Source organism: Papio anubis, chromosome 16, assembly GCF_008728515.1.
Source record: "Papio anubis isolate 15944 chromosome 16, Panubis1.0, whole genome shotgun sequence".
Lineage (NCBI taxonomy): Eukaryota > Metazoa > Chordata > Mammalia > Primates > Cercopithecidae > Papio > Papio anubis.
In genome coordinates this window covers 12,603,929-12,623,672 of record NC_044991.1, presented here as the reverse complement: position 1 = coordinate 12,623,672, position 19,744 = coordinate 12,603,929, and the positions used below count along the sequence as shown (strand labels likewise).

The 19,744-nt window shown below is 54.6% G+C and overlaps 1 protein-coding gene across 4 annotated transcripts; it reads left to right on the top strand.

The window, feature by feature from the left end:
• The first annotated feature begins 579 nt into the window (after positions 1–579).
• Positions 580–19,598, top strand: PICK1 (protein interacting with PRKCA 1). Of its 4 annotated transcripts, none has more exons than XM_031656312.1 (13): positions 580–1,242; positions 1,561–1,658; positions 3,064–3,175; positions 8,725–8,853; positions 11,591–11,657; positions 12,916–13,005; positions 14,725–14,778; positions 15,571–15,633; positions 16,371–16,504; positions 16,892–16,984; positions 17,659–17,709; positions 18,196–18,340; positions 18,763–19,598. In XM_031656312.1, exons 2-13 carry the CDS (start codon positions 1,618–1,620, stop codon positions 19,029–19,031), a joined length of 1,248 nt encoding a protein of 415 aa, XP_031512172.1. In that variant the 5' UTR covers positions 580–1,242; positions 1,561–1,617; the 3' UTR covers positions 19,032–19,598. The 4 variants fall into 4 exon arrangements, with proteins under 4 accessions (XP_031512172.1, XP_031512171.1, XP_031512173.1 ...); XM_031656311.1 differs by having other exon boundaries at positions 580–1,295; XM_031656310.1 differs by having other exon boundaries at positions 1,181–1,393.
• Positions 19,599–19,744: the final 146 nt, after the last annotated feature.

The following is a 19,744-nucleotide window of genomic DNA, read 5'->3' as shown; positions in this document are numbered from 1 at the left end:
TCTCCTCTCACAGGGTGATGGTGAGCTTTAAAATCCTGTGAAAGTGATCTGACTGGAGAGCAGTGGACAGTGGGAAGGCTGTTGCTGTCACGGCATTCTGCACATCTGTCCAGACTCAATTAGCCACCTAAGGAGAGAGTAGGGTGGGGCTTCCATCGGCCGTGGGATATGTGGACAATCATCCTTCTATATCTTTCCTCTATGGCTCCTGGGGCAGCTGGGGAAGCAAGCTGGATGGGCCTGGCCCCATGCTGCCGGGTGAGGTGGATGCCTGGCTGTGGCTCTAGGAGAGCCACCCTCCCTCAGGGAACCCACTTTACACAGTAGCAGTGGCAGCAGAGGCTGGCGAGGAGACAAGATTCGGACTCTTCAATTGGGGAGCACTGAGAGCATTTCCCGAGCCTCAGATACATGGGGACTGTGACCCTCCCTGGGACCCCAGTTAGGCTGCTCCTCAGGACTAAGGAAGGAGGAGGGGGTGTGAGAAATCTTTCACCATATACCATAGAAAGCATTTACCTCAATGGCCTTAGTTTACCTATGGGGAAACTGAGGCACATAAAGGGAAGGGAGCATGTCCAGTCTGTCCTTAATAGTAAGACCCACTGAATACACCTCTCCTGGCTCTTTGTTTAGTGTTTGGACATTCAAAGACCCCTAGACTAGGCGGCGGGAGTTTCAGGGCCACGATCCAGATCTTACACCAACTGTGTGTGGCCCCGCACAAAATCACTCCCCGCTCTTTGGCACTTAAGTTGGCGAAACTGGGATGGGCTGGGACCTCAAAGGGCCGTTCTAGTAGGGGAGTCACAGGCCCAGGTGGTGAAGGGGTGAAAGGGCATGTCTCGCGGTTTATAGTCCACTGAGCCTCGCCGGAGGTAACCCCAGCTCAGGGATGCTTTCGTTGCCATGGCAACCGCCGGGTAGGCGCGGGCCCCTGCGTGCGGCTGAGGAAGTTGGGACCAATCCTGCCCTTCCCAAGATGGCGGCGGCAGCAGGGCAAAGGGCGGGGTTAGATGCTGTCAGCCTGTCCAGACCTTTCCTCTGTTTTCGCTTGTTCCTACTAACGGCGAGCTTCCGCCAATACTTGTTCTTGTTCTTGGTTCCGAGCGTCCCGAGAGCCGGGAAGGGAAGGATTGTCTGCAGGGATTGGAGCAAATATCCAGTGTGGGAAAAGGCGGGACTTCCGCGTCCTGCCGGAAGTGACGTGACAGTAGCGGCCACCGCCAGGTGGAACGGCAGGTGGGTTCAGGTACCAGCCTGGCCCGGACCCGGTTGTGGGACCAACGCTTCCGGTGAGCGACAGAGGCAGCTCCTCAGGGCCTGGAGACCCGTGGGGCGGGCTCTGGGATCTGAGCCTATCGCCCTGGCCTGGAGTCCCCCTTTGTACCTAGTAAGAATCACCTACCCAGCCCCCCACCCGGAGACTGCCCCATCCCACTCCAGAGGGGAAGAGGAGGGCCCTGCTGTCCCGTATGAGGGTGATGGAGGGAGGGGTGGCGTTGGCATTTATGCACTTCGGTTCCCTAAATCCTATGCTCCTTTCTCTCCCGGATCCAGTTCCCCATTCCCCTACCGAGCTGGGCAGTTAGCCAGCCCACTCCAACTCTCGGAACCATGTTTGCAGACTTGGATTATGACATCGAAGAGGATAAACTGTGAGTATTTTATTCCCCCAAGTTCCAGCAGTGTAGGAGCCCCAAGTTTCTCATTTCCCAGGACTTCCCAGTCCCACAAAGCCTCGCTTCTCAGCGGTGGATCAGGTGTTGTACTGAAGCAGCAACGGACCCTGCTTTCCCAGGAGCTCACTATTTGTAGGGGGCTGTGGACAGTTAAAAGGATAATCACAGCTCAGTGCCATAAGGGCACTATTAGCATGACTTGGTGACAAGAAGAGCAAAGCAGATGGAGCAGTGCTTCTGCTGGGGTGGTCAAGGAAAGCTTCACGGAGGAGGTAGCAATTGAACCAGGTTTTGAAGGTTGAATAGGAATATTGTAGACACACCTTCTTTCCCAACATAGATCGTTAGTAGGACAGATTTTCAAAAATTAGATTTGTCTTCCCATTAGAATATATCCTCTTTCAGATCAAGGAGTGGGTGCAATGCCTTGCTCTGTGCTCAGCACTTAGTAAGGGGCCTGACATCAGTAGGTTGTTAGCAAATTTTTTTGAATGAATAAGTGAATCAGCGTGAGTACTTACCATAAAACACCAGTCAATGCTAATTTATAGTGGAAACTGAGAGGTAATTGAGCAGTTGAGAGGTGGAAGGTGGACGGTTTAATAGAGGAAGACTCCTTGGAGTAGGTGGCCGTCATATTCCATAGATGCCTGATAAGGTGACAAGGACAGAACCTGGCTCAAATCTCAGAGATCGAATAAATGAAAGGGAAGGGAGACCTGTTTTTATGGAGTGCCTGCTGTGGACTGGGTTGCTGTTAGCACCCTCCATGCATGGTTAGAAGAACTCTGATAAGGGTGCTCATCCCCATTTTATGGATGAGGAAATTGAGATGCTTGGGTAAGAGGGTGACTTACCCAAGTCCCATAGCTGGCTGGGCATGGTGGCTAACGCCTGTAATCCCAGCACTTTGGGAGGCTGAGGCAGGCGGATCACCTGAGGTCAGGAGTTAAAGACCAGCCTGGCCAACATGGTGAAACCCCGTCTCTACTAAAAATACAAAAAATATTAGCCAGGCATGGTGGCAGGCGCCTGTAGTCCCAGCTACTCCAGAGGCTGAGGCAGGAGAATCACTTGAACCCCGGGAGGCGGAGGTTGCAGTGAGCCAAGATTGTGCCATTGCACTCCAGCCTGGGCAACAAGAACAAGACTCTGCCTCAAAAGAAACCAAGTTCTGTAGCTGATAAATGGCAGAGCTGGGGTTTGATCCCACATCTGCTTAATTCCAAGAGCTGTGCATGTGCCAGCACAAAATGTTTTGTCCAAGGGAGGGAGAGAAAAAGCTGGGCAGCCAGTGGAGCCCCTCGGGAGTTTTAGAGGGCCCACCCCCTCCAGTCATCCTTCCGCCAGGAGAATCAGCCTCGCTTGCTTTTCTTTCTAGCGGAATCCCAACTGTGCCTGGGAAGGTGACCCTGCAGAAGGATGCTCAGAACCTGATCGGGATCAGCATTGGAGGAGGGGCCCAGTACTGTCCCTGTCTCTATATCGTCCAGGTATTGGGCGCTTTGGAGGGGGGCACAAGGTACATCCCTACTTGGGCATGACAAAGGCAGGTTCATTTCTCCACACTGCATAGCTGACTCCTTCTCATTCTTGAGGTCTGATCCTCTCAGAGGGGCTTTCTGATCACCTGCACTGCATTGGTCTGCCCTGTCTTCTCCCCTATGTCGCTCTGTTTTTTTCCTTCTCGGCACTTAGTACTTGTTAATTGCCCACTGTCTAGTAGAGTAGACTCTTTGCACTGAGGGCAGTGTCCTGGTTTGCTTTTTCACTACAGTAAGCACCAGGTACAGTGCCTGGCACATAGTGGACATGCAATAGAAATTGACTATTGAATCAATAAAACCATCAGCCTTGGGTACTAGCCAAAATGAAGTGTCATAGGAATATGATGAAATAATGGCCCGAGTTCAAATGCAAGCTTCTTCCCTACTTACTAGCAAGTTACTTAACCTCTTTGGGCCTCAGTTTCATCACCTAGAAAGGGGGGATTTAAAACATGTAGACATAATCGTCTCTGGGTTCCTGTGAAAAGTCAGTAAAACAACATAACACACTAGCACTTAAGAAACGTGCATTGGCCGGGCCCAGTGGCTCACGCCTGTAATCCCAGCACTTTGGGAGGCCGAGGTGGGTGGATCACGAGGTCAGGAGTTCGAGACCAGCCTGGCCAACATGGTGAAACCCTGTCTCTACTAAAATACAAAAAATTAGCTGGGCGTGGTGGTGCACGCCTGTAGTTCCAGCCACTCAGGAGGCTGAGGTAGAAGAATCGCTTGAACCTGGAATGTAGAGGTTGCAGTGAGCCGAGATCACGCCACTGCATTCCATGCATTCCAGCCTGGATGACAGAGTGAGACGCTGTTTCAAAAAAAAAAAAACATGCATTAAGCAGTAGCTGCTGTTATTTTCCAGGCAGCTGTACATTTTCCCAGATGCACTACCAGTGGTGAGGAACACTCTTGTGTCTCTTGTAGAGGAAGCTGCACTGGTGATATTCTGTCCACTGTAACTCAGGAGTGGTGACAGACCTGCTGTGGGGGCACCTTCACTGTGTGGCTCATCCAAGTCAGTGACCTTGCTGTAGCCTTGGGAAGACCCGTTCTAACGCTCTCAACTGGGTAGCCACTGGTGGCAGATAGGAAACTGGCCTCTGTGAGGATCTTGCTAAGGAGTCGTTTGTAGGCCTCGAAGACAGATTCCCAGGATTGACCTGGTCTTGCTTCTGCTCACAGTGCTGCCTCCTTCATGAGCCATTTGGCCTCCTGTGACCCAGGAGGCATTAGCAAGGCCTCCCCACTGTAATCCCAGCGCTTTGGGAGGCTGAGGCGGGCAGATCACCTGAGGTGAGAAGTTCAAGACCAGCTTGGCCAACATGGTGAAACCCTGCCTCTACTAAAATACAAAAATTAGCCAGGCATGATGGCGGGTGCCTGTAATCCCAGCTACTCGGGAGGCTGAGACAGGAAAGTTGCTTGAACTCAGGAGATGGTGGTTGCAGTGAACCGGGATCATGCCACTCTACTCCAGCCTGGGCGGCTGAGTGAGACTCCGTCTCGATAATAATAATAATAATATAATCAATTTTTTAAAATTCAATTTTGTTTTTATCAAAGTGCCATGTGACTTGCCTCTACAAAGTCAAGAGCATTAAAAGTCCTGTGTCAAATAATAACAAGCCACTGCCCTTCCCCTGCACACCTCACCCGGCTTGCTCTGTTTCTTCATGCATGGGCTTCCATTTTTCTCAATAGTCTCACTGTGTCGCCCAGGCTTGAGTGCAGTGGTGCAGTCATGGGTCACTGCAGCCTTGACCTCCCCAGACTCAGATGGTTCTCTCACCTCAGGCTCCAAGTAGCTGGGATTACAGGCACATGCCACTAAACCTGGCTAATTTTTATGTATGTTTTATAGAGACGGGTTTTGCCATGTTGCCCAGGCTTGTCTCAAACTGTTGGGTTCAACTGATCCACCAGCCTTGGCCTCCCAAAGTGCTGGGATTACAGGCATGAGCCACCACTCTCAGCCTATCCTGTTATTTCTTTATCTGTCACCTGTAAATATCTATTGACTTTGCCTCGTCCGGTAGATGAGAATTTAGTTCTTCCCTTGACCAGTCTGTTTCCTCTCATCTCACCTTTCCAACATAGTTATTTTTCCATTTTTGGCTAAATTACTATTAGTACAACAGATATTTTGTTCGGGAAATCTTTTCCAAGTGCCTCCTAGGCTCGTTGTAGGCACTAGGGATAAAAAAGTGAAGAAAACAAAGATCCCTCTCTTACAGAGCTCTCATTCTAGTCGAAACAACTCTATGTTTAACTTTCTGAGGAATCTGTGTTTCTTTTCTTAATTCAGCCTTTTCTTCTTCTTTGAGAGGGTGGGGGTAATTTCCTGTTTTGTTTTTTTCATTTTGCACTCTTCTTGTTTTCTCAGTATGTTTTCCACAATTTCCTATCTTCTTTTTTTTTGAAATGAAGTCTTGCTCAGTTGCCAGGTTGGAGTGCAATGGCTCAATCTTAGCTCACTGCAACCTCCAGCCCCTGGGTTCAAGTGATTCCCCTGCCTCAGCCTCCCAAGTAGCTGGAATTACAGGTGCCTGCCACCACGCCGGGCTAATTGTATTTTTAGTAGAGACAGGGTTTCACCATGTTGGCCAGGCTGGTCTTGAACTCCTGACCTCAAGTGATCCACCTGCCTCCACCTCCCAAAATGCTGGGATTACAGCGTGAGCCACTGTGCCTGGCCCCATCTTCTTCAGTCTGTTTTCTGCCCTGTAGTTTCTCCCCCTTGTGCCCTCCCCTTGCCCCTCCTCTTTGGATTCCCCCATCTTGAGGGTCCCTTTCCTGGTTTACTCCCTGATCTCCCATGGAGAATATCCTCCTGTAGCTTTCTGAGAAAGGGCACGTGGGATGTCAATTTTTTGAGACCTCGGGTCTGCCTGATTTGGTCATTGTGGTTCCCATTTTCCTTTCAGTTGACATTTTGGCTCATCAGATTCAAGAATGAATGTCAAGGTTGACAGTAATTCCTGTGTGAAGCGTGATGGCCTTGTCACATTATCTTTTGCTGTCACATGGCTATTGCCATTCTTATTTGTGAGTCTTTATTTGTGATGTGTTTTATTTCCGATCTGTGAGGACTTTGAGGATCTTCTTTTTGTCTCTGGTGTTGGGAAGAGTCGTGATGATAGCTGCAAGCACAGTCTTTTTTTTATTGTGCCAGATCCTCAGAGGGTGATGTCATTGGGAACACCGTGTCTTTCTTGTCATGTATCTTGATGATGACATCCTGCTTTCTGTATTCTCTGTTCTGTTTTTTTCTATTTTTTTTTATTGTGGTAAAATTTACCATCTTAACTTTTCTTTTTTTTGAAACAGGATCTTGCTCTGTCGCCCAGGCTGGAGTGCAGTGGCACGATCACGGCTCACTGCAGCCTCAACCTCCTGGGCTCAAGCCATCCTCCCACCTCAGCCCCCTGAGTAGCTGGGACTACAGGCACACACCACCATTCCTGGCTCATTTTTGTATTTTTTTTTTTGGTAGAGGTAGAGTTTTGCCATATTGCCCAGGCGATCTTCCCACCTCAGTTTCCCAAAATGCTGGGATTACAGGTGTGCACCACCATGCCCAGCCCTTGGTCTAGTTTTGAATTAGATTGTTTGGTTTTTATTGTTGAGTTTTAGGAATTCTCTACCAAGCATAATCAGCTAAGAGGAAAAAAAGAAAACAGTTTTAGGAATTCTGTATATATTCTGGTTATTAATCCCTTATCAAAAATGTGATTTGCAAATATTTTCTCCCATTCTGTGGGTTGCCTTTTACACTGTTGATAATGTTCTTTTCTTTTCCTCTCTTCTCTTTTCTTTCTTTCTTTTTTTTTTTTTTTTTTTTTTTAGACACGGTCTTTTCTTTTTTTCCCCGGGTGGGGTGTGGTGGTGCCCTCCCGGCTCACTGCAAGCTCCGCCTCCCGGGTTCGCGCCATTCTCCTGCCTCAGCCTCCCGAGTAGCTGGGACTACAGGCGCCCGCCACCGCGCCCGGCTAATTTTTTGTATTTTAGTAGAGACGGGGTTTCACCGTGTTAGCCAAGATGGTCTCGATCTCCTGACCTCGTGATCCGCCCGCCTCAGCCTCCCAAAGTGCAGGGATTACAGGCGTGAGCCACCGCGCCCGGCTTTTTTTTTTTTTTTTGAGACAGAGTCTCACTCTGTTGCCCAGGCTGGAGTACAGTGATGGGATCTCAGCTCATTGCAGCCTCTGTTTCCCAGGCTCAAGCTATCCTCCCACCTCAGCCTCCCAAGTAGCTGGGACTACAGGCGTACACCACCATGCCCAGCTAATTTTCGTATTTTTTTTGTAGAGACTGGGTTTTGCCACATTGTCCAGGCTGGATGGTGTGTTTTGATGCACCAGTTTGAAAATTTGTTCAATTTATTTAGTTTTTCTTTTATTACTTGGGTCTTAGGTGTCATATCCAAGAAATTACCGTCAAATCGAATGTCATGAAGCTTTTGGGCTAGGCGTTTTTCTGAGTTTTATAGTTTTAACTTTTACATTTAGGTCTTTAATCAATTTTGAGTTAATTATTATTATTATTATTATTATTATTATTTTGAGACAGAGTCTCATTCTGTTGTTTAGGCTGGAGTGCAGTGACATGATCTTGGCTCACTGCAACCTTTGCCTCCCAGGTTCAAGCGATTCTCCTGCCTCAGCCTCCTGAGTAGCTGAGACTATAGGCGCCCACCACCATGCCCAGCTAATTTTTGCATTTTTAATAGAGATGGGGTTTTACCATGTTGGCCAGGTTAGTCTCGAACTCCTGACCTCAGGTGATCTGCCTGCCTTGGCCTTCCAGAGTGTTGGAATTATAAGCGTGAGCCACTGCGCCTGGCCTTGAGTTAATTTTTGTATATGGTGTTAGGTAGTGTCAACCTCATTTTTCACATACTATTGTTGAAATGACTGTCCTTCCCCATTGAATGTTCTTGACACCCTTGTCAAAAATCATTTGACGCCGGGTGTGGTGGCTCATGCCTGTAATCCCAGCACTTTGGGAGGCCGAGGCAGGTGGATCATCTGAGGTCGGGAGTTCGAGACCAGCCTGACCAACATGGAGAAACCTTGTCTCTACTAAAAATACAAAATTAGCCGGGCGTGGTGGTGCATGCCTATAATCCCAGCTACTTGGGAGGCTGAGGCAGGAGAATTGCTTGAACTTGGGAGGCAGAGGTTGTGGTGAGCAAGATCACACTATTGCACTCCAGCCTGGGCAATGAGAGCAAAACTCCGACTCAAAAAAACAAAACAAATCATTTGACTGTATATCTGAGGCAGGAGGATTGCTGGAGCCCAGGAACTCAATGCCACAGTGAGCTGTGATCACGCCACTGCACTCCAGCCCGGGTGGTGAGATGCATTCTCAAAAAATGAGAGCAGAGGGTAGAGTGGAAGACAGAGCCAGGCAGTGGTCAGGTGTCTTCCCAGGTTCCATCTTAGCCCTCCCTTTCTTCCCCTACCACTCTCCTTATGCACCCACAGGTATTTGACAACACCCCAGCAGCCTTGGACGGCACAGTGGCAGCTGGCGATGAGATCACCGGTGTCAATGGCAGGTCAATCAAAGGGAAAACCAAGGTGGAGGTGGCGAAGATGATTCAGGAGGTGAAGGTAAGGGCTGCTGCAGAGCAGGTGTCCAGAGGCAGCCACACATGCTTCTGAGACCTCCAGGCTGCCAGAGGCCCCATCAGGCCTGCAAGGGGGTATCAGCCCTCACCGCCCCCTTCCTTGGCACGTGCAGGATTAGGGTCACACTCCAGCTTCCCTCGTCCATCCCTCATTCATTCAATAAATAGTAGTTGTGCTCCAGGACTTGTGCTGAACCTTGGCAAGGGAGTGGGCGGCAAGACCACAAGGTCCCTGTGAGCCCCCGGGGAGCTGACAGACTCAGAACCATCCCTCAGGCAAGCCCATGTGTCCAGTCAGCGCTGGAGCTGAAGCTAAAAGTCCAAGGTGATCCTACCCGGGTCCGTAGACACCCAGTAATGTCAGCCGGGTCATGCTGGGCCTGCGAGGGCTAAGAGAGAAGGAAGAGCACCCTTTCCCCATCCTGTAGGAACTTTTGGTCCCACGCAGCCTCCTGGGCTCATCGACACCCAGAGACCCCCCGTCCCAGGCCAGCTGCTCTTCTGCTCTATGGACCAGAGTCACACACTGTCTGCCCCTGCTTCTCCCCACCCCTGCTGCTACAGGCCCAGGCCTCTCTGCAGGGACACTCCCTCCTGGAATGGCAGGCAGCATCCTGGCCTCTCCCGAAGCGAGCATGCAGCCCCTTTGCCATTTCCTAGCGATGTGGCTGCTAGCGAGTCTCAGGAAACCAATATTGTGAAAGAACTGATGTGCAGGCAGTGCGCCGACGCGGGGTGATTTAGAAGTCTTGGGGGCAGGGGTCCCCACTGTGAGTTGAGCTTGGCCAAGCGTTGCAGCCACCTCCCTCAGCCCCACTTCTGTCCTCCGGGTTCTAGCACCCTTGATAGTCCCCCTTCCTGCCTTAAGCCAGGCCAGCCGCTGCTCCATCCTCTCTCCCCTTTATCCTCCTGTCCTGCTCCTGAGTGGTCCCTGCTTCTCTCCTTCCTTGCTGTAGGGAGGAATATTCCCATCCTGTACATTCTCCTATTCCAGCCCCTTTAGCCATAGGACAAATCGGGGCCTGGGGCTGGGGCTCAGAGCTCTGCCACTTTACATGGCCTGGGTATCACTGCCCCAGGCGTCCACTCCACATGGCCTGGGTATCACTGCCCCAGCTGCCACTCTACATGGCCTGGGTATCACTGCCCCTGGCGTCCACTCTACATGGTCTGGGTATCACTGCCCCAGGCGTCCACTCTACATGGTCTGGGTATCACTGCCCCAGCTGCCACTATACATGGCCTGGGTATCACTGCCCCAGGCATCCACTCTACATGGTCTGGGTATCACTGCCCCAGGCGTAACCTGTTAGGCAGAGGAACTGATCACGGGAACAGGTGCAGGGGGTCTTGTTCTGGCCGAGTTGGGTTGTGTGTGCCCTGTTCGGCAGCCCCTCCCCCCCTCCCCATCTCTGCTCGTCAGGTCCCTCCCTGTCCTCTCAGGCTTGGTCACACCAGCTCCTCAGGTTGCCCGTGAGGACAAGAGCTCTTTGTGTTTGCACACAGCCATGACAGGGATGCGGCATTGGCCCAGCTCCCCTGTTTGGGTGCTGGGCAGGGATTACTCTTCCGTCTTACAGGTGTCCAGAGGCAGGGAGTGACCTGCCTGTGGTCCGACTCCCACTGCAGCCCGCTTGCCGTGAGCCTACAGCTGCTCCCTGTGGCTGGCCCCTGAGCACGCCTGTGTTTTATTCTGGGGGAGCGGTTCACACCCCACCTCTGACTCTGATCGCATCTCTCATTTTGGTTTCCCTTTGGGACTTGATTTTTAAATCCTGTTTTATATTTGGATGAATGTGGTCCCAAGTTCAAGGGTTTTTGGTTTGCAAGGATGAGGTGAACACAGTAGCCTCCCGCGCTCAGGGAAGTCCTCTTGGGAGAAGCCTGTGTCTCCTGAGCAGTCGTTAGAAAGTGGTTTGTGTCATTCCCTGATTTGCATCAGCCTTGGGGGCTGGGGCTGCCCCTGCCCCTTCCCCTTGGTGCCCTAGCACCAGGCACAGAGCAAGTGCTCAGATGTAGCTGTTCAATGAGTAGAGGGATTCCTGGGGATGGGGTGGTTTGCGGGGGAGGAGGGAATAATCAGTGTAGGGAAAGGACACGGCAAAGGCTTGGAGTGTGGTTTGCCTGGGGAGGGAAGAAGGAGAGCCTGACCTGACCGAAGCACAAGACATCAGAGACCGGGCTGTGGGCCCTGTGCAGGCCCTGTCCCCACTGATTCCCCAGGGCTTGGATGTAGAGTAGAAACGGAGGGGCCTGGGAGCAGACAGGGTTACAAGCTGGGGCCATGTCACGGCTCTCAGCCTAGCCTCTTACTGGGGCTTAGGATTCTTTTTTTTTTTTTTTTGAGACAGAATCTCATTCTGTCATCCAGGCTGGAGTGCAATGGTGCGATCTCAGCTCACTGCAACCTCCGCCTCCCTGGTTCAAGTGATTCTTGTGCCTCAGTCTCCTGAGTAGCTGGGACTACAGGCACGCGCCACCATACCCAGCTAATTTTTGTATTTTTAGTGGAGATGGGGTTTTGTCATGTTGCTCAGGCTGGTCTTAAATTCCTGACCTCAAGTGATCTGCCCGCCTCAGCCTCCCAAAGTGTTAGGATTACAGGTGTGAGCCACCGTGCCCGGCCTTGGGCTCAGGATTCTCAGTCCAGAACAGTCTTGGCGGGGAAGGGCTCAGGGTCTGGAGCCTCCCTCACTAGTCTGTGTGTGCTGCTCTTCCAGGGGGAGGTGACCATCCACTACAACAAGCTGCAGGCGGACCCCAAGCAGGGCATGTCCCTGGACATTGGTAAGCTGGTCAGAGCAGTTATGGGTGTCCAGCAGCCTCCCTGGATGGGCCCTGGCCCAACGGAGAAGTGCCCCAGCCAGCCTTTCCCTCCCCTTTATGACAGGAGAATCCAGAGTTACATGGCTGTGGGCTCTGACTTCTGACCAAGCAAATCGGAAAGGCCTGGGAGGACCCCCGGTGCTCTCCCTGCATCTGTTCCTGTACTCTGTCCCTGGTTCCTCACTCCCCCGTGTTTCACCCCTACCGCCCCACTTCGGCCACCTCCTCTGGGAACTTGCTACCCTAGGGTTGTCCTTTGCAGGCCATCGCCTTGGCTTCCACGGCCCAGGGCCTCCCTCTTCATAAAGGCAGAGCAGCCCAACCCTGGCCTGGCACCTCATGCCCTCTAGCACGACCGCACTCCTCCCTGGCCTCTCCTGCCCTCAGCTCCCAGGGACTCTGGATCTGAACTGGAGCTCAGGCACTGGGCAGAGGGTCTGCACCCTGGGATAAGGTCCCTCCTGTTAGAGGGGCTGAGCCTTGGTTCTGTAGAAACTTTAAGACTCAAGAGCTGGACAGCAGCTTCGAGTCCTCTGGACCGGCCGCTTCACATTACGGATCAAAGCCTGAGACCCAGAGAGGGCGCTGCAGCCCCTAGTGAGCGCACCCCCAGGTCTCTCAGCTCTGGAGCCCGGCAGCCCTCTTCATACACCCTAGGGCCAGAGGCCAAGGGGCTAAGGGCAGCCTGGATCTGTCCAGGAGCTTCCTCCGAAACCCTTTCGTTCCAACACAGGACTAAGTCCCCTTCCTAGGACTAAGCTGGTGAGATGCAGTAATTGAGTCTGGGCTCCGAGCTTCATGGTCATTGATGGCGCCCATTACTTTCACATAAGCAGCCCAGGGGCCCCTCTTCTCCCCTTCCCCTTTATGCGACACCCTAGGTCCTGATGTGACACAGAGGAGGGAAGAGGCCTTCTTGGCTTCCATTGGCCGGTGCGGAACCCGGGCGGCACTGGGCTCTCAGGACCACCAGCTGATGTGCAGCAGGCCCTGGGCGAAGCCCTCCATGTTCAACTGCCCAGACTGCCAGCACCTCTGTGAAGCAGAGGGAATAGGACAGGGACCTAGGACCTCCCCGCTGGACATTCCCCACTTCACAGCCACCCCCAGCAGTCCTTCTGCCCCCTGTGGGATGCTCCCTGTGAATGGAGGTACGGCTGGGGGCAGGGATGGCCTCTGGGCAGCCACAGACTCACCAGGTCCTTCGTCCCCCGCTCAGTGTTGAAGAAAGTCAAGCACCGGCTGGTGGAGAACATGAGTTCGGGGACTGCAGATGCTCTGGGCCTGAGCCGGGCCATCCTGTGCAATGGTGAGTCCCTTCCCACCCAGCTTGGGCCCCGGGGACTCAAGCCCAGGCTAGGAAGACAGAAGGGGCACCATGGCTGCCCACCAAGCTGCTATGGGTCCCGTGGGCCTCACCCTGGCCTCTGCCCGTGGAGCTGAGAAGTCACCATCTCTGCATCCCCAGAGGCCTCTCCAGCTCCTGGAGTGTCCACAGCTGTCAGCTGGGCTGTCCTCGCCCGTGTCCCTCAGGTCACGGATGGGGAAACAGACTCAGTGTGGGGAGGTGCCTCTGCCCCTGCCCTCAGCCCCCTTACCCCTCACCCCAGCACTCTCGCTGCCCACCTCACGCCTCCTTTGTCCAGGAGGTGGCGCTGCTGCCCTTGCCTTAGCAGGTCCTCCCTTGGAGGTGGCTGCCCAGGCGAGCGGGGAGGCGTGTACATGCACATTTACACACGCGTGCACACATGCGCACACACTTCTCCTCCCCGGGGTGGCCAACGAAACACTCGGTCCCACTCCTACCGTCGCCAGTCCGAGTTTAAAAATAGCAGCAGCTCTGCAGTGTGTGTGTGGGGTAGATATAAATACCTCCAGAAATTGTAGGCTCAGCTGGGCACACTGGGCTTTATTGGCTAGGGAAGTGGGGGTGGGGTCTGAGCTTGTTCCAAATGGTGTACAAAAGTGGCGGCTGCTATTTTCAGCCTCCTGGTGCCTATAAATCCCTGTTACTGTAGTTACCAGCCGTTGAGATGAAATTAGAACTGGTTGTTGTGTTTTTCCCCCCAAACCTTGCAATTTCCCTGGCCTTAAATAGGGTTTCTAAAATTGAAGCTCTCATGATGTCCCATGACCCAGCTAAAAACAACAGCACGACGCTTACATGGCTCCTTTCCTGCCGGCTGGCCGGGTACTAAGGCTCTGGGGAGCCCAGGCCTGGAGGCCACTGGGTGGCCAAAGCCTCACCAAGACCTCTGAAGTGCTCCCTTCCTCCCCTGACAGCCTGTCGCACAGCTTCCTCCCTGCCCAGAGAGGCCTGAACACAGCCTCCGCTCCTCCCTGCTTCTGCTCAAAAACCCTGACCCAGGTCAACACAGGAGACTGGGGAGCAGAGAGCGCCCAACTGCCCCACCTCTCCCCTGCAGCCCTCACCATCACACCGCTGCCCATCACCCGGCCACTGGGCTGGCTTCTCTGCTGGGCTTTGAGCCTTGAGAGCAAGACTTGGCTCAAAGTGAGCCTGACATGGTGGCTGGCACACAGTTGGTGCTCAAGAAACACCAGTTAAACCAATGAATATGATCACCAAGGCCTCTTCCCAGTGTGAGCTCTCTCAACCTTCCTGAATTTCCCCTTCCCTCCCCAAGTTGCATTTTCCCTTCTGAGCCATCTGTGTGCTTGGGAGGCAGGGACCATGTCCTGCCTGCGCTGGCGGCCTGGCTGCTCCATCTCCATTCCTATGGCTCCTGCCAGCCTTCCTCCCCGACTGCCAGCAGGCTTTGTGATAGAAGTGCAGGGGCTTCGCCTGCTAGGCAGGGACCCTCCGCTGGGCCCGAGCAGGGCCTAGTCATTTACAAAACACCTTTGAACCCAGCTGACCTGAGGTGCCAAATCCCCCTCCCTGGGACCCCTGATCTTTCCCATCCTGGTTCTCCTCTGGGGCTGCCTCTCCCCTCCCCAGCCTGGCCCTGGGCCTCCTGTGGCTTGCTGAGCCCACTGACCTCCCCTCTTCTTTTAATCCCCACAGATGGGCTTGTCAAGAGGCTAGAGGAGCTGGAGCGGACCGCTGAGCTGTACAAAGGTGGATCGGGGGTGGCCTCGTCCCGGCACTGGCTCTACCCCAGGGAGCATGCTGCCAGCAGAGTGGCAGTGGGGGTGCTGGCACTAGGAATACCAACCTACAAAATCCTGGGACCATGGGCATTAAGAGTTCTTAAAAATATATATATACTTCTTTTGAATTTAAAAATAACTCAGGGACCAGGCGCGGTGGCTCACGCCTGTAATCCCAGCACTTTGGGAGGCTGAGGCGGGCGGATCACTTAAGATCAGGAGTTTGAGGCCAGCCTGGCCAATATGGTGAAACCCCATCTCTACTGAAAATACAAAAATTAGCCAGGCATGATGGCTCGTGCCTGTAATCAGTATTCGAGAGGCTGAGGCACGAGAATCGCTTGAACCAGGGAGGCAGTGGTTGCAGTGAGCCAAGATCACACCATTGCACTCTAGTCTGGGCAATAGAGCAAGACTCCATCTCAAAAAAAAAAAAATCTGACACTCATAAAAATTCAGAGAATAGCACCTGTAAACATAGTGAGAGTCCCCCGGAATCCCATGCTGTTCCAGGGCTAAAGCCCACAGCAGGCTGTGTGCCCTGCATCTTACAAAATCCTGGTGCCCCTGTCTGATGGGGCTCCTCACGGGATGGGTTGGACTGAGCTTTTACCCCTGGGCCGTGGTTGGGTGGTTGGGAAAGGCTGTGTACCAGGGCCTAGCAGAGGCCTTAGGTGGGGTGGGCAGTTGGAGGCCTTGCCCTGGGCCAGTGTGGTCCCCGCCATGCGTCACCATTCCCATCACTCGGTCTCTCCCACAGGGATGACGGAACACACCAAGAACCTCCTACGGGCCTTTTATGAGCTGTCGCAGACTCACCGGGGTAATGGCATCCCCCAAACCTGTGGCGTGACCCTGGGCAATCCCTGGGGCCTCTCACTCCCGTGCTGAGGTGGGTCAGACCCACAGCACCTGACCTCAGGCCAGCCCTGGGCTGGGCCTGGTCCCAGGTGCTGGGATTTGCGATAGGTCTGCGGGGAGCATCTAGATTAGCTGGCCTCTTAAGGGCCGCAACGATGGACAGGCCTCACCCTGTCTTCTTCACACTGCCACTGGCAGTGCACAAGGCCCTTGCTTATTTATATTTCTGATAAACCTGTAACTCTGGGCAGGCCGACTGCAGCTGACCCCAGCTATCTGCAGAAAATGAAGCCCAGACTGAGGAAAGGGCCACACTGCTCCCCAGTGGTGGAGCTGGTGTTCCAATCCAGGTGTCCAGACTCGGACCAGTGTTCTGCCTCAGGCGGCACCACCTCCTCAAATCTTGACCCAGCCTTCTCTCGCTGGTCCCTCTGGGGAATGAGGACCCACTCCCTTGCTGTGTACACTCGGGACTTTCGGGGGAATAGACCAGCTCTTGGAGGTGTCAGTTCAGTTTCCTCCGGGTGTAGACTCAGCTCCTTCAGGGGGTTTAGACCAGCTCTCTTGGAGGTGTAGACCCTGTGCAGACATTGGCCTCCAGCCTGCCAGGCCTCCTGCCCTGTTTCTCCCCAACAAACCCCTGGCTTCTCCATTAGGGGGCCAAGCAGGGGCAGCCTTCAAGGCAAACTTGTCCTGCAGCCTTTGGGGACGTGTTCTCCGTGATCGGGGTGCGGGAGCCCCAGCCAGCTGCGAGCGAGGCTTTCGTGAAGTTCGCCGATGCCCACCGCAGCATCGAGAAGTTTGGCATTCGGCTTCTGAAAACCATCAAGCCAGTAGGTCCTGTTGAGCACGCGTGTGTCTGGCATGTGGGGGTGGGGAGGGGAGAGTGTGGCTTGCAGAGAAGGTCCTATGCTGGAGTCCTGTGCCTGGGTAGAGTCTCTGGCTCGGTCGCCCACACAGTGGACCGTGGGTGAGCCACTGCGCCTCCTTGGGCCTTGCCATTGACCTCTGGGTGGGCTTCTGACCCTGGCTCACTACTGAGTCACAGCTTGCCCTGGGCCTGGCACTAGTCTTCTCATCCTTGAGAGAGACAAGGGATCAGGGAGCACTGTCTGGCTCTGACGGTTGAGTCCACCAGCAGGGGTGATGCATCAGTGCCATTCTTGTCACCCTGGCACTCCCTGCCGTGACAGCCTCAGCATCCACCCACCTTCTTCCAGATGCTGACGGACCTGAACACGTACCTCAACAAAGCCATCCCAGACACTCGCCTCACTATCAAGAAGTACCTGGACGTGAAGTTTGAGTACCTGGTGAGTAGTCCAGGTGCCCAGGCTGCTAGGGCGAGCACTCATTCTGGAGATCTGCCCCACTTCAGTCAGCTACACCGCAGCGAGCGAGGCTAGCCAGAGCCGACAGCATGTCTGCTGGAAGCGTGGGCCCAGGGGCCCAGGGAGGTGCATCCAAAGCCCTGATGCGCCTGCACAAAGAAGCATCTGAGAGCCTTGGGTGGGCATGGCTCTTGCTCTGTGCACTTTGACCCCTTGGGATTTGTTGCCTTTAAACAATGGGTTAGACTAGGTGAGTGAGCGTAAAGTGGGTGTCAGTGAATGTTCATGAGTTTTATATTTAATTATTCTATAGTCAAAGGAATTGAGAGAAAATGCTCCATTAAGCAAGCCAAATTTCCTTTGCTGCAGGACTTTTCAGAGCTTTTGATAGGCCCATGTGCAGTGTGAATTTTCAAGGGTCTTCCTAAGCTTCTTTAATGACAGACCCTTTTTTCCCAGAGCATCTCTTGGGCCTTGAGTTTGGTCAACTCTGGGCCGCCTAAGCCTCAGGCCCTGGTCATCCCCCAGCCTCATGCCTCTCTGGGACTCCCTGAACACCTGTGCCAGCCTCTCCTGATGCGTGTGGGTGATGGGGGGTGGAGCTGGGGGCCTGGGGTGGGGGTAGCCACTTTGACAGCCTCACCTGTCCCACACAGTCGTACTGCCTGAAGGTGAAGGAGATGGATGACGAGGAATACAGCTGCATTGTGAGTGTTGGAGGGGGTAGGGGACTCCTACCTTCCCCTACCTGATCTGCCAGGGATAGCAGGTGGCTCAGGCCAACCCGGGAGAGACCTGGGGGACTTGGCTGGACTCTGGTTCCTGGCGATTTGGGGCCACCCTCCCCAGTCCCGCTGGGCCTCGGGGTGCTGGGCACCTGGCCAGGGAACCACTTCCTCAGTCTGGGGGGCTCTTGGAGGGAAAATCGGGTTTTTTTCACTCCTACGAGGCACTTTTAAGTTTTTGATGTTTTTGCCGTCGGGATCCATCTTGTGGCCAATGTTCATTGAATGTGGCAGAGGTGTGGGTTTGGTGTTTTCCTCTCTTCAAAGCTATCACTGAGTGCTTCTAAGGCACACTGATGTCTCAGAAGTGAGGTCTCAGGAATGAGGAACCGCCGTGGGGTGAAAGCGCGGTGGGGTGCGGGGCGAGGCTGTCCCTGAGCAGGCCCTCCTGTCCCACCCCCGCCCCAGGCCCTAGGCGAGCCCCTTTACCGAGTGAGCACCGGCAACTACGAGTACCGCCTGATCCTGCGCTGCCGCCAGGAGGCGCGCGCCCGCTTCTCCCAGATGCGCAAGGACGTGCTGGAGAAGATGGAACTGCTGGACCAGAAGCACGGTGAGCGCCGCCCTCCTCCCCGTCCCCTCTCCATTTCAGAGGTGGGAAAACTGAGGCCCAGAGGGGTAAGGTACTCACCTGAGGTCTCAGGGCCAGGCCACGGCCCAGATGTGAAGCCCCTACAGGAGCCCAGCCACCTGCCCAGAGTCTGGCGTGGGTGGGGCTGGCCTGTGCATGTGGGCTCCGTGGGCGGCCGTCCATGATCCATTTACCCTGCAGCCTCCTGCGTTCCCTGAACTGGGAGCTGGGAGACCCCGGGCTGGGCAGCCCCTGCCTCTGCCCCTTGCCGGGTCATGAGGGATCAGGGAAGTGCCCGAGTGGGAAGCCCAGGGGAGACGAGAGGTGGGCCGGGTGGGCTGGGAGAGTCTCCTCCGAGGCAGGCAGCCAGAGCCCACTGCTGCCTGTCCGACCTCCCACTCCAGTCCAGGACATCGTGTTCCAGCTGCAGCGCCTCGTGTCCACCATGTCTAAGTACTACAACGACTGCTACGCGGTGCTGCGGGATGCCGACGTCTTCCCCATCGAGGTGGACCTGGCGCACACCACACTGGCCTACGGCCTCAACCAGGAGGAGTTCACAGATGGGGAGGAGGAGGAGGAGGAGGAGGACACAGCAGCTGGGGAGCCGTCCAGGGATACACGAGGGGCTGCTGGGCCCTTGGACAAGGGTGGAAGCTGGTGTGACTCCTGAGTGCCCCGCGGGTATGGCGCCGGGGGCAGGGTGCGTGGGAGGACGGAGCCTGGGAGCGGGTCGGGGCCGCCAAGCAAGGGGGCGACGCATAAAGGCCTGCTGGCTTGGGGCGCCTGCCTCCCTGCTCCTCTGTCCTCGCACAGTGAACCTGGGCTCCTGCCCAGGACAGGCACCAGGGTCATGGCCTGGGACCTGGACACTGGCCCCTCCACCCTCCCTCCCCTCCCGGCTCCCCGGCCAGAGGGAGAGCTTGGTCTCTGGACCTGCCTTAGGAAGGAGAGGGAGGGCAGGAAGGAAAAGAAAGGACTTGGAGGTGGCAGGAGTCCGGGCCCTGCTCCTTGTGGGCACTCGTACTGCCCCCGGAGCCTGCCGGGAGTGGGGCCAGCGATGGATAGCTGAGGTTGGGGCCAGTGTCTCCTGGGCACCCTTGCCTCGCCCCAGACCGGCCCGTCCAGTCCCCATCACACCTCGGCGGCCTTTATTTATTCTCTTCCCCCAGCTTGGCCACTTCTTTGAAGGAGGGCTGGGCTCTGGGCCTGTATCGAATAAACAAACCTGGATGGCGCAGTGGTCGCAGTGGCTTCAGCCCCTCCTCGTCTGCCCCTCTCCTCCACCATAGTGCCCTCGCTGTGCGTCATTTATGCCTCACTGAAGCGTTGCAGGGCTGGCACTGTGGTCCCCTTACCGCTGGTGATTTGAGGCTCAGAGAAAGA